At 47.4% G+C, this 13,970-nt stretch overlaps 1 protein-coding gene and 1 long non-coding RNA gene across 6 annotated transcripts in view; one reads left to right on the top strand and one right to left on the bottom strand.

Annotated features, from left to right (window-relative positions):
* The window catches only part of Dscam (DS cell adhesion molecule), a 549,020-nt gene that overhangs the window by 313,696 nt on the left and 221,354 nt on the right, over positions 1-13,970 (top strand). For all 3 annotated transcript variants that reach the window (XR_010039329.1, XM_063224581.1, XM_063224582.1), the window contains exon 4: positions 9,621-9,767. Coding sequence is in view for 2 of the 3 variants with exons in the window: in XM_063224581.1 (XP_063080651.1) it covers positions 9,621-9,767 (147 nt within the window). In the remaining variant the exon portion in view is untranslated. The remainder of the gene's footprint in view (positions 1-9,620; positions 9,768-13,970) is intronic.
* LOC134470448 (uncharacterized) lies at positions 2,587-7,687 on the bottom strand. 3 transcript variants are annotated; one of them, XR_010039330.1, is made up of 4 exons: positions 7,588-7,687; positions 4,589-4,738; positions 3,523-3,602; positions 2,587-2,957 (listed from the first exon to the last, which is right to left on the bottom strand). It is a non-coding gene; the product is annotated as an uncharacterized LOC134470448 (long non-coding RNA). The 3 variants fall into 3 exon arrangements; XR_010039331.1 differs by lacking the exon at positions 7,588-7,687 and adding an exon at positions 3,185-3,317 and having other exon boundaries at positions 4,589-5,400; XR_010039332.1 differs by lacking the exons at positions 4,589-4,738; positions 7,588-7,687 and adding an exon at positions 4,321-4,561.

Raw genomic sequence — 13,970 nt, forward strand, 5'->3', positions numbered from 1 at the left:
GCTCTAAGGGCACAGCCCTGGGTCTCAACATAGACAGCTCCTACATTCACCCAGAGAAATCTGCACAGAGAACCGGGAGAGCACCAAGGTGGGGTGCTTCCCCTCAGAGAAAGAAACGTTTAGACCCCTGCAGAGTTCAGGTTTAACCCACTTCATATCATTTGAGCGAGGATTTTCCTCTTCATGCTGGTCTGCACTCTTGGCTGTAGTTCATATTTATCTCACAGAGACACGGGTAAAGGCATAAAATTCAGCCTCTCTCAAGATGGTGGAATCACATGTTTGCATACTTGCAGATTTTTAAGTATGGAATTGGCTTCTTCCAGACACTGACCGGACAGGTAAGACAGACAGCTCTGCTTACTCCCAGCACTCTGGGAGGCTGTGGCCTCCTGTGGGCACCTGGCAGGGATCTCAGCACAGGCAGAGGCAAGCAGTGACCATGCACAGCCTGCTTCCCCACCATGAGTTGCTGTTCTTGATGCTCACTGCTGCACAAAACTGTGCTTTGGGGAGAGACCCATCCTCCACCCAACAAAGCCCTCTGGGTAGTTTTCTCCCTCTTAAAGTTCTGTCCTCATGACACAGTTAGGGGACGACTGTGCTGAGGTGCCGTGTGCGACAGATGCTATCTCATCCTCCTGGAGGAGCGGGACATCCCGGAGCGCACACTGAAGACTGCGTCTGAAACAGAGTCATTGCAAATTGAATTGATTAGATCATAGGAAGTCACACTGGGGTGGGTGGGCCCTCCGACGCCAGTGTCTGGTGTCCTTGCTGGAGGGGGACATTTTGACACAGATGCAGAAGAGCACAGCCCCTGGGAGGGAGACTTAGGAGATTGTGTGATGCTGCCACAAGCCAAGGGACACCCAGGGTTACCGAGGCAAGAAGAGGCCCGGAAGGTGCCTTCTCTAGTGCTCTTGAGCTCCCCGGGTCTGCTGGTGGTTTGGGTTCGTAGCTCCTGACCTGCAGTGTTAGGAAATCACTGTTCCCTGGTTGAAGCCACCCAGGCCCTGGTGCCTTGTTGCAAAGCCAGGGGTGTGTGGCAAATGCCATCCTAAAAGAGAAGGCCCAGGGCAAAGCACAGAACAAGTTACACCCACAGTAAGCCCATCAAAGCCCAGCACAAATCATGCAAATCTGCCGTTCATGCCTGTCAGTGTGAAAGTCGAGATTGTCATCTCTGGGTTCGGCTCATATAGATCCCTATCAAAATATGTTCCTGTCCAGCAGTGATTGATCCACTCCCAGTTCCTTCCTCCTATGCAGAAAAAAACAAAAAGAACACAATATTGAGCTTGTAGCTGTACGTGGAGACCCAGCTCAGCCCTCACTGGGAGGCTCCAACAGTCATTCACAAGACACTGGGCAGCATCCCCCCAGGGGACTCCAGGGCAAAGCTCCACTGAAAAACTTTGCTGTCATCTCCCTGGCTCCTCTCCAAGGGGCACTGAAGAGTCCACGATGCCCAGGAAACAGCTGGGTTTACTACCAAGATTGTGTGACCATCCAAGAGGAAAAACCCTCTTTTGAGCTCTGGCCACACAACCTGTCCTCCTTCTGTGACATATTTGCTTTCATTGGTCCCCTTCCCTGACCCCTACACCTGCTCTCTCACGCCCACATCCTCACCACAGCTCTGCTCTCCAGTTCTTTCTTCCATCAAATGTGAGCTATGTGTTCCTGTGCATTGCGTCCTTGGGTGACAAACAAGGCAGGCACAAGGCATGGGCTGATACCCGTGAGGAGTGGTGTGGGAGGGCTCATCCATCCAGGATACAACTTCTCAAAAGTTCAGGGTCTGCACTGTCACTCTTCATTACCCTGACTCAGACAGACTTCCGCTGGACTTTGGCCATTGATTAGGTGGCCAACATTCATCAGTGTGGGTCATACAGTTAAATGGTGTGAGGGGCAGGGGATGTGCCTGGGGGACAGCGCTCACCTAGTGTGACCATAAGTCCTGATTTGTCCATCTGAGATTAGCAAGCATGTTCCTGGGTGTGTCTGGGTGCTCCTGGACCTATGGCCTTGGGGGTCTATGTCTGGTCCCTTCCCTGATGCATTCCCACTCTATTTTATGGGCTCCCATGAACTCAGGAGCTTGGCTAAACCAGGCCGTTCTGTCATGATGTTTTCTGCCTTGGAGCGGCCGATCATGGGCTGAACCTGTGAGCAGGTTAAGCTGCTCCTCTTGCAGTCATGAGTGTCATCGTGGTATCTCAGCAAAGCAAAAGCTGACTAATAACACAGCCAGCATGTGCAAGTCCCTGGGTTAGAAATGTGATTTGGGGAATTTAACAAATAATTTAGTAAATATACCTGGATGGTAGTAATGCTATAGCCCCTACCATGAAGGTTTGGTATTGATTTTATATAATTTCTATTTGCTGAATATGGTAGATATCATCAGGATTTTCTACAAAGAAATGGTATTCAAAAGTTAGATGACTGTTTTATAACATTATCTTTTTTTTCCTATGGCCCTCATTTTGATATTTCTCTCCATAAAATATCAGTTACTTAAAAGGCTATTCTCTAATTAAAATTTAATATCAAAAAGTGAAAGATGCTAGAGTGCTAGACGTTTATGATGACTTTATTGTACCTTTGCTCAAGTGATAAGTTGAGGTTTTCTCAGCATGACATGAGGATAATTTATCAGAAAACATCGAATTTATAAGAATTTATCAGAAGACATCAAACTGAGTGAAATGCAGCTGGGAGAAAACCCTTTTGTGCTTTCTTGGGAAGAGAGGGGATTACCCCAAAACACGGGCCTCTCCTCCTGTTAGGCAGGGATGTCCTGCCTTTGTTAAATACATGCTGAATTGCACTGAAGGTGGGGACAAACAAAACCGTCGCCTGCCATCGATGTCCGAAGGCTGCAGGGTGGGGTGCTGTGTGCTGTCCGAGGAGGTTTGCTGACAGAAGTGGGAAGGCATGGCTGTGTCCTGCATGGAACATATAGGCAGCGGCTAAGTAGGCAGATGTGGGGAGAGAAATACAGGGAATGAACAGAGAGGCAACACTGGCTAAGCCCAGCCAGGGGATTCACAGCACCACGGTAGGGGCATCACCGCGGGAGCTTTGAGGAGCTCTGGACACACTCTTCAAAGCATACAGTGGACAGGGCTTGGGCTCATGTCCGATCTTTTTTGAAGGACACTGCCTGACTCACCTGTGAAGGAAGGGAATTTTCAAATGGCCTGAATCCCCATGGGTTTTCTCTTCAGATTAAATAAAGTAAGAACATGTGAGCCTCAGATAAACTGTCAAGCACAGGCCTGGCTTCTCAGACAGGAAGTAGATGCCTACCAGGTGGGGAGAAGTGGCATTTGTGGGTCAGTATTGTAAATGGACCGAAGGGCCTGCTTCCCTTTGGATCTGGGTGCACTGCCCTGGTGCTCCTCGTGGAAGCTCCCAGGTCCAGCCCCCGGCTCCCCCCCTCGAAGCCTGCAGCGATGGCATGGTCAGCACAGTTCTTGTCCTCCCATTCTTGTCCTCTCCAGAGCTCACCCTTCAGGTTTCGGGCAGGGTCCGCTGTTGGCGAAGCTCACAGGTCTGGCCTGTACTGGGCTGGTCAACTTCTAACCTGACTGTGTAAAGAGAAAACTTTGAGAAGCCCAGAGAAACCAGCTAATGTGTTAAGGGGGGTTAGACTTAGAAACCCAGTCAAGGAAAAACGATGTGATTCCAAGAGACAGAGCAGGGCTCTTCCAACATAATTTACACTGACTTGCAGTAAGAAATCAGGGTGAAAATCACACTTAACATCATGACCCCTCAGGCATGTGTACATGCATACATACGTGTGCATACGTGCACACACGTGACTTATGCACATCTGCACTGAGCAGAAACCTTCACCGACACTGATTGCTGCTGTTTGATGCATGCTCTGCTGTTTTTGAAAACTAAAATCATAATCCATGAATTGGTTTCCTGGCCCCTCCATGGGTTGCTGCCCCATCACCAACAGCGGCCACGGTGCAGGCTCCACTTTGACTTATGTGGTCCCCGTTCCTCCAGTCTGTCCTCATGAGGAGAGTCCCTCTGCCTCAGGCAAGCTCTGCAGTCAGCGACCCTGCCCTACCCACCGGCCCAGGTCTCCAGTTCCTCCCCATGGATCCGGTGCCACCTCCCCTCCTCCTTCCCGTCCTGATTTTTCCTGTTTTGGACATGTGTCCCTTCTGGTCAGCCTGGCACTATACAGCCACAGCTGGACGAGAGGCTCAGTGTGAAATATGCTTTCCCTTCCAGCGGCAAACTCAGAAGCCTGTGGGCAGGAAATGAAGTCGACAGAGCCCTACTTACTATTAGCCAGACGCCGGCAGCAGACAGGCGGTACCTTCCTCCTACTCGGTCTGCATCTCCCAAGTCCAAAACAGTGCATTCGTGCCAGCCGGGCTGACCGCATGGCCTCCAGCAGGGACCTCTCCTTACCCACACAGTGCTGCTCCCCAAACCTGGGGTCCCCTGTCCCTCACTGCTTTCACCTCACCCCTGCATGCCGGCCACAGCTGAGTCCCAGCAGAGACACCTCCAGAATCAGCGTGGCTCCTGCCCCGCCCCTCGAGCTCACCAGAAGCTGCCAGGCCTTCGCCATCCTGTGGAAGCACCTGCTCTCCTTTGCTTCTCTGTGTGTCTTGATCTTTGCTATATTCCTGTCTCTTTGTGGGCCTGACCACAGATGACGGTGTGTCTGTCTCTCCTCCCCTCACAGCTGCAGTGTCTGTTGGAGAAATCAGTGCCCAAAACTCACTCATCACATAAAGGAATAAAAACAACTTACATTTTACCAGTTAGTTGCCTTGGTACTTTAAAAAAAAAGTCCTTGATTTCTTTAAAAATCAAATCATAATCTTTCTGAGGATTTATTCCTGTAAGCAGATAGGCATCTAACTAGAGTGGAGATTAATGACCCACTCTGATAGCAACGCAGGCAAGGATCTGATCATTAACAAACTAAACGGGGTAATTAGGTACACAGGCGGAATGCAGTATGCGGGCTTAAATTAGCAGCGTCTAATTGAGCCTCATTTAACTGGCGGAGAGGCTCACTGAGAGAATTTTATTTACACAAGAAAAATGTCTTCGCGAAATTGCTTTCAGGGAATTTAAACATCTATATCCCCAATCACTCCTTGTGTGTCAGACCCGCCTGGGATTCTTGGTCTCTGCCTTAAGCCCCAGAACTCGGGACAGTGGGGCCATCTTCACCCCTGGCCAAATGGTCTCTTCCAGAAGATAAGGGCTCATAATTCACGTCACGTCGAAATCTCACAATTTCCAGGCTATCTTGGTGGTTGTCACACGAAGAACATTTCTGACAAAGATCAGGTGAGGCTCATTATGATGCCTGAATCCACTGATCCTACTGCTAGAGAAAAAATCAAAATATAAGATTTTGGGATCACAATCCAAGCAGTCATCGAATTGAGCTCTGCTCAAGGTGGAAAAGAAACAGAAGATAGTGGAGGCCGACTGGAGGACAGCTCTGTCCACGCACCCCGGGCGACAGTGAGAAGCCAGGGCTTCGGGGCAGGCAAGGGCCCACAGTGGAGTCCATTGTTTGGTGATGGCGATGCATTAGGGAGAGGACTGCACAGCCCACCGTGGGTGTTGAAGGTCTCCTTTCTGCGGTCAGCCATGCCCAGAAGTGACCAGCCCAGAAAGCAAGCTGAGTAGAAGCCTCTCTCCTGATCTGGTCTGTGCTTCCTGGTCCAGAAACAGCTGACTTCCACCCACTCATTCCCTACGCAAAATAAACCAGAACCACACATGGAGCACACCAATAGCCTTCACCTAAGATATCCCTGTGCATGATGGTGCAAAGCCAGACAGACTCCTCCAGTCCCCAATCCACGCCTGAGGTCAGAAGCTCTAGCAAACAGTTTTGTGGGTGCCTGAAGGGCTGCAGTCCATCATTTGCATATGCAAATGTGGCATATGAATATATGCATGCTCATTATCTTGGGTACCTAACGTCACGTGTTCTATGATTACTCCAGGTTTTTGCAAAGTATTTCAGGCCTCCCTGACCACCTTTTAAATGACTCAGGATGTGGAGGTACCCTAATCATTAATTTACTCACCCATTGGTTGGTCTTCCAGTTGGATTACAATTTCTAGCTTTTCACATAATATTGCAGGGCATATTTCAGGGGAGATCCCAGGCGAAGAGCACAAGCTGGTTGAACTGTGCCTAATTCTCACCAACTTATACTCCCAAGAGGGGATCTCACCCACTGCTGGTCAAGATTACATGTTATCAAACCTGTTAGTGCGTCTTCCTGGATCTCCTATGTGGAAATAAAATCTTATTTTTAATTTCCATGGGTGTGGTCAAGTTGTAGCCAGATTCTGTTCAGGAATGGATTAGGGGCCATGTCCTCCAATGGTATCCTAACAGGCCATCTGCAAAGGCCCTTGTTCCAGGAAAGCCACTCTCTGAAGTTCCTTCCCCGTCAGGCGCCGGCTTCTCCTGGGGTTTTTCCTTTCTTGCTCTTAGTTGCCGCTTTGGACTCAGTTCTTCAAGGAATCATCTTCACGGGAGTTAGGCATGCCTAGCACTGCCTGGGAACCCAGCCAGGAGTCAGGGTCCTTCCAACCCACATCCGAATTAGGAGGCACCGATAACTTTAGAGCCATCAGAGATTTTTTTCTGGTTTCTACTTCTATTTTAGTTCATGCTGACTTAACTTTCCAGCTAAAAAGTGTGAAGTGTGCGTCTGGGCTCCTCTCACTCCTGACACTCTGTACTTAGGACTCAGGGGTCAGTCTCGTGTTTCTCCAGTTTTCAGACACTGTGCCAGTGCCCACTCTGGAGAACACTTCTCCTGTTGCACAGTAGGGCTGCCGGTGCCCGGCGGCTACACAGCTGCAGACGGTTCTGATGCATCATGCTGCCATTCAGCACCTTATTAGCACAACCATCTGCGCTGTTAATTACTGTTAGTGCCGTTCAGATGGCAATAACAGGACTACACAAACGCTGAGAAACAGTCCTAAGGGATAGGCCAAGAACACTCTTAAACTCTTGCTAAAAACAGTGCGGTCACCATGGATGATCTGCTCTAACGCTGCAGCGAAAGCCAGAGGAAATAACGAAGGAATCATTAACATAAGACTCTCCAAATGCTTGTTTCCATGTAACAGCATTAAACAGTCATTATACAGAGGGGAGAGGGGCGCATTTGTGTATAAAGGAGGAGGTTGGATAGTAAAAGGCACATGTTAGCTGTCTTTTCACCTAAGCCTGAGAAGAGATGCTTTGAATATAAGCAATAATAGACTCCTCCACCCAGCATCCATTTAACAAATAGTGTGGGACAACACACCCACATCCTGGCTGGAGTCTCAGTCACCTGTTGATTCATCTGTTTCCCATCAAAACAGCAAAAAACAAACAAACAACAACAACAACAAAAAAATGCCTTTATTTGTATAGATACCATTTAATTTTTATTAACATTTTCAGTTGACAATCATGAATGTATATATTTGTCTTACTTTTCTTTCCTTGCTGAGGCAAAATACCCATCACCCCAAATGAAGGAAGGAAAGGTTTATTTAACTCACAGTTTGTGGAGGTTTCAGTCGATCATCAGCTGGCTCCAAGGCAGGGTGGCAGGGCACAGGGGCAATGGTTCATGGTGGTGGAAGACAGCAAAATTCACAAGCACAAAGGGGAGGAGCAAACCTCCTTGCCTCCCTTATACAGTAAGCAGGCCACCTGCCCTCAGGTGGGTGTAGCTTTCACATCAATCTCAGCATTAGATAATGCACCTATCACAAACTCTAGATCCAGAAACTTCCAAAAAGCCTGTACCCCCATGACCGCATGAGGCTTTGAGGGGACATCCAATCTCAAACTATAACAGCATTTATGGGGTGGAATGAGTCAACTTTGTATGTCTTTGTGTATGTACCGTGTGAAAAGATGGAAGCAAGTGCAGCTGCCCATCATCCCCCTGACCCCGCTCTCTGGTAGGACACTGAAAGGTGCACCCTCAGTATTTTGAAGTATAAGCCATGCAGTACATTACCATCAGTGGCCATTGTCACCCTACTGAGCAGCAACTACACGACAGTCACTACAGGACGCCGGTGTGTTAAGCCCATCTGCCGCCGGACAGCAAAGAGGGTTTTTGCCTCGACTCTGTTTCCCAGATGAGCAAACCAAAGTGTGGAGATTTGAATGACTTAGCTGAGGTCACACAGGGTAAAGTGACGATGGAAGTGTGACGGTCCTGATTCAGTGGACTCCCAAGCCTGTGTTTCTTTCTTGCCTCTGGAGTACCCTTCCAAAGGAGGTGAGCTTGCTTCCCTGGGACCGCAGAAAGATCTTCAGGTTCTGTGTATGGACGTGGGAAAATTAGCAAAGAGGCTGAGCAAATAAATCAACTGTGGATACTTCAGCATATGAGGTTAATTATTTGTAGTTGTTAATGGTTTGTGCCATCTCACATTCCTGGATCCAGGGCACTGCCTGCTCAGAATAGGTGTGTCTCTGGGGCCTGTTCTCCCTTTTATGCAGAACATAGCACCTTCCTTCCACCATCAGCCCCCGGCTCTCTCTTTCTGAAGGTCACACACACCTGCCTTCTGTAGCTCGGATCTTAGAGTAGAGACTTCGTGCTTCAGTGACCCATAGTTTAGCAGAATAGATTTCTAGAACTGCTGTTACTTTCATCTCTGCCTTTGACTCTGTTGTCTAGAAAGCTCAGAAAGGCAGCGGGTTCAGCTGCAGAAGACGTTTCCCGGTGTACCCCTCACCCTTCAGTGTGGCTGGGGAACCTGAGGCTATGGGAGTCCTACCCTGAGTGTCTCTCAGCACCAGGGGGCAGGCGCCCTGGTTTCTCTCTCACCAGCCCCACAGCTGGCAGAGCAAAGCTGACAGACCTGTACCTTGCCGTGGAATTACTTTAGTGGCATTAACGGGCTAGCTCTGGCTGGAGTGTGTTGGGTCACCTGCTCAGAAGGTGAAAATATGTCTTATCCACTATTGTATCATTTTAAAAATCAGCTATTGAAAAATAGCAAAATCATCTAAAATGCTGATATAGGAAGAGTCAATCTCTGCATTATCATCATCATCATTATTATTATTATTTTCAATCTTTCCTGGGAAATTTGTGGAATAGTTCAGTGTTTTATAGCCTAATACTTTTGTTCCTTTATAACAATGCTTCAAATCCAGGCAAAAGTGTATTGGTCATGAAAGAGAAATTTGCAAAAAAAAAAAAAAAAAAAAAAAAGTTAATTTAATGTATTGCCTTCTAAGAAGTAGGTGGCATTGCATGAAAATCTGCCAAACTAGCTACACACCAATAATATGCCAGCTTCCTTGCAGTAAGATAAAGACGTGACCCAAAACCAGGTAGATGTGTGAGTTGCATTTGCTAGGTATATGCTTCCTGCGGAACAGACTAGTGAAAACCTCCTGCTTCAGGAGGAAAAGGGAAGGGGATTGAATTCTTAACTAACACACCTGATTCCAGCCTTTGCAAAGAGTTTTCTTCAGAAGAAAATAAATTCTCACGGTGTGTCTTCTACGTGCCTGGGTTGCTTCCACCCCACTTTAACCGAGCGATTCTTTCTCTGTGTTTCAGGATCTAGATTTCTCATCACATCCACGGGAGCCTTGTATATTAAAGATGTACAGAATGAAGATGGATTGTATAACTACCGCTGCATCACGCGGCACAGATACACCGGTGAGACCAGACAGAGTAACAGCGCCAGACTTTTTGTATCAGGTAATAACTTGCTGGCGCCATTTGCTGCTTCTGTGACACCCACCATGTGCTAGAAAAATTGCACAATTTTGGACTAAAGTGAAGCCTTGAGGCTTTTATTTTTAAGAATATTTTACCAGATTTAACATCTTTTAAACCAGCATCCGAATAATGTACTACAAATGCAGATGTTTACATGAAGTCATTTCACAGTTTGTTCAGCTTTGACCCAGTGAGATTCCCGCTGTGAAAGCAACACTCCCTGGCCCCACCAATCCATATTTATCATGGACCAAACTGGCACCATCTTGCTTCCCTCCAGGGAGAAGACAGTGCCATGGGCCTCACACCCTGGTTTCTCCAGTAATTCCTAATGCCATGGGGGAAACTGTCCCATCTGAAGTTAAAAGGACATTCACATCCCCCCACCTCCTTCTGAGGACTGTTCCCAAGCAAAGAAGGAAATCTGCCACCTCCTGTGCCTCCCTGAATTTGCAGGGTTTTGCAGCTGTGAGGCTCTGACCTCACAGAGAGTTTGAGGTGGGATGGGCGCGAAAGCCAGCACTGGCCAGCGTGTGTGAAATGTGCCCAGGCCAGGCTATCCGGAGCGCTGCTTAGATGGTGCTCTTAAATGTGAAGCCAGAGGCCCTTCCTGTTTTGCAAAGCACTTTTACTGAGATATAGTGCGGCAACACAAGTGCCATTCATTTTTAAGTTCACAATTCAGTAACTTTAGTACAAACCCTCCCTGCAATGGTATAGGCCTGTAACCCCAGCTACTCAGAAGGCTGAGGCAGGAAATTACCTGAACACAGGAGTTCAGAGTCAGCCTGGGGACCAGAGCAAGCCCTGTCTCTTAAATAATAATAAATACTAGTAGTAGTAGTTATAATTTTTAGAGATAATACATAATTTAAAAAAAAACAGTAAGAAATCACTAGTTGATAATTACATGTTGTCGTCTTAGAAATAGTTGTTCAAGTTACAAATGTAAGAACTTAGTAATATGATTATCAATCCTACACGCTTAACATACAGAAGTTATGATTTTAGCACATCTAGAGAGCATCATTTGATTTTGGAATGTCTCCATCACCAAAACCAAGCTCTCTTCTGCATGGTGGTCAATTCTGATTCCTCCCCAACCAGAGCTATGGCTCCTCTGCATCTGTCTGTTCCCACAGACGTGTACTTTCAGGATAGGTAGGTCAGGCAGTGTGGGAGTCTTCTGTGCTCCTCTGGTTTAACGGAAGCTTTCGAGGCTGCATTTGCTGCTGACTCTGTCCCTCCGTCCACTCTGTGACGGAGCTGGAGTTGTTTCTGATTCACATCCACACGGTAACTGCCGCAAACACCCGTGTGTGAATCCCGAGTGGACACCTGTTTTCCGCTGTCTGGGCAGAAGCCGGGGCAGAGGTCTGCAGCGCCCTGAGGTGTAGCAGCTGAGGGACCCCGCAAACTCGCCTCTGATTGGCTGCTGCTTTTCGTGCCCGGTCCCGCAGGTGTGGGATTCCAGATGCTCCATGTCCATCAGCGCTAAACGTTGGTTTTTATTATCCACACCCAGGAAAGCGTGACGCTATGTGTCGCTGTGAGTTTTGTTGGAATGAAATGTCTCTTTAACTGATGAGGAAAACAGAAAAATCATGTGTGCTTACAAGGTGCCTTGTGACATTTGACACTTGTACACATTACATAATGTTAAAATTTCCTCCAAGATTGATCATTTCTTTACAGTGAAAATGTTCAAATTCCCTTCTTCTAGCTTTAGAAATACAGAGTACCCTAACCCATAGGCACCCTACACGCGACACCACACCAGGGTTACTTGTTTCTAAGCGTGCCTCTGTGCCCACTGACCAGTGTCTCTCCCTGCCACCTCCTCTCCACTCTCCCAACCTTTCCTCTTGCAGCCACTGTCCTCCTCACAACTTCTAGGAGGTCAGTGTATTCAGCATTCCACACAGCAGTGAGACACGATGGTGCTGGTCTTTCTGTGCGTGGATCACTTAACATAACGACCTCCAGTTTCACTCATGTTGTCACCAGTGAAAGGTTTCATCTCTTTCACGCTGAGTAATATTCCAAACTGTTTGTGTACATATCACAGTCTGTCGCAATTTACATTCCGTTTCTTAGGTACTGTCATGCCTAATAATAACCAGGGGGCTGCAAATGTCTGATCTGTATGCTGACTTCTTTTCCTTTAGATATTTACCCTGGACTAGGGCTGTTGGGTCATACAGTAGTTACGGTTCTTACTTTTTGATTAATCTCCATGCTGTTTTCCATAATGGCTGGGCTAATTTACATCATCACCAAAAGTGTGTGAGAGTCTCATTCCGTGGCACCCTCGCGGCTCTAGACAGTCATGCTGAGAGGTGTCAGGTGATGCCTCCCAGTGGGTTTAATCTGCATTGAACTAATGGCTGGGGACAGTGAACATCTTTTGATGTTCTGCTTAGGTATTATGTATGTCTTCTGCTGATATGTCCATTTAAATGCTAATTTTGATTGACTTTTTATTTTACTATAAAAATATACAGCTTCTTTACATTTTGGGGTACAAATCCTTTTATCAGAAAAGGATTTTAAAACAAGACAATAGGAAATCAACAGTGGCTACCATAATAATGCCTCTTGTCTTCAAAATAACTGCCCATAATTTCAGACATAGGAAAATCAAACAGAACAGAACAGAGCCAATAAAAACAAAACAATGAACGCAGCACAGGACAAGATAATAGCATATCCTAAATGGCCACCATAATATATCCCATTACCACGCGCCAGGCACCAGGAAGGCACTCGCCAGGTAACATAGGGTGGGTGTCCATCCATCTCCGATGAGCTACTGTCAGTCTTATCTGTCCACTGCCCTTAGTGGCCGAACTGTGTGACTGCAGCCTTTGGAAGCAGCCTTTCCAGGTGACCCTGTTGCTGCTCGTTTTAAACTCCAGACATTTACGTCCCTCGTACACTTAAGATGCAAGGTGACCAGGAACCGGACTGGTGCCTTTCTGGTCCATCGTCCTCATGTTAGAATCCAGTCCCACGTCCATCTTGTTGTCCAGTGTGGTACTGGAGCATTGAGGAGTGGAATGCATTTTCCAAAGTGGTGGCAAGAAGGCCAGAAAGGACAAAGACACAAGTCCCTCTGCTCACAGCAGCATGTTCTACATACAGTTTTTTGTCTTCATCATTTCGCTGACTAGAGTTTATTTTTGTGGCTTTATTGAGAGATGCATGGCTAATAAAACTCATATATTTAAGCCGTGCAACCTGACAGATAGCTACACACGCAGACGCATAGGGGGATGTAGGGAGATGGGTCTCATTCCATCATGTAGTGACAGTGCTTGTGTGCTGGAATGTCTAAGATCCAAGTGTACAGCACAGAATCCTTAACCATGGACACCGAGCATAGGCTGGCTCTGCAGGCCTGATTTATCCTGGGTAATTGACAACAGCCCCACCACCTGGGCTATGGTGGTGTCTCTGCGGTTTGAGGTGCCTTTCCCTAGTGAGCATCTCTTTGTGTGTCTTCCAGCCATTTGCCTTTCCTCTTTTGATGAGTGTCTGTTTGGGTTGTCTGGCCCGTTTCATCTGGATTGTTTCTTGGTGGTGTCATCAGGGTCCTCATACATTCTGGACGCTGTGCAAAATGGATTGTTACTTGGGAAATATTTTCTCCCAGGTAGAGAGAATGCAGAGCCAAGGGAACTCTCCTCCAAGTGCAGTGGGAATATAAGTTATGGTGACCCTCACGGGGACAGTGTGGAGCTTCCTTAATGACTAAGGAAAGCCCTGATGTGTGACCGGTGTGTCTCAGCTCTGGGGCTCTGAAGGAAGTGAGGTCAGCTTACCAGAGAGATACCTGTGTGCCCTAACACTCCCCATAGTTTAGAAATGAACTCAGTTTGTGTGTCTATCAGTGGGTGAACGGTCACAGAAAAGGCAGGTGGATGGATAAACCTTTGGCCTGCAGGGAAGAGTGAAGTCTGTCATTTATAGCCACACAAAGAACAGGAGGATGTTGTGCCAAGTGAAATAAGTGAGACCCAGGCCAACACAGGGTCCCATGTTCTCCGTCCTATGTGGAACTTAAAAGAAAAAGGTTCCTGAATGTGGGCTGGTGATCACTGGACCTTGTGAAGGGAAACTACATACAGGGGGGTGGGGTTGGGTCAGTGCATGGCTAGTGTCTGTATGCAGAACACACAC

This window comes from Cavia porcellus, unplaced genomic scaffold, assembly GCF_034190915.1.
Source record: "Cavia porcellus strain 051 isolate PalLab524CR breed Dunkin Hartley unplaced genomic scaffold, mCavPor4.1 scaffold_15, whole genome shotgun sequence".
NCBI classification, from domain to species: Eukaryota; Metazoa; Chordata; class Mammalia; order Rodentia; family Caviidae; genus Cavia; species Cavia porcellus.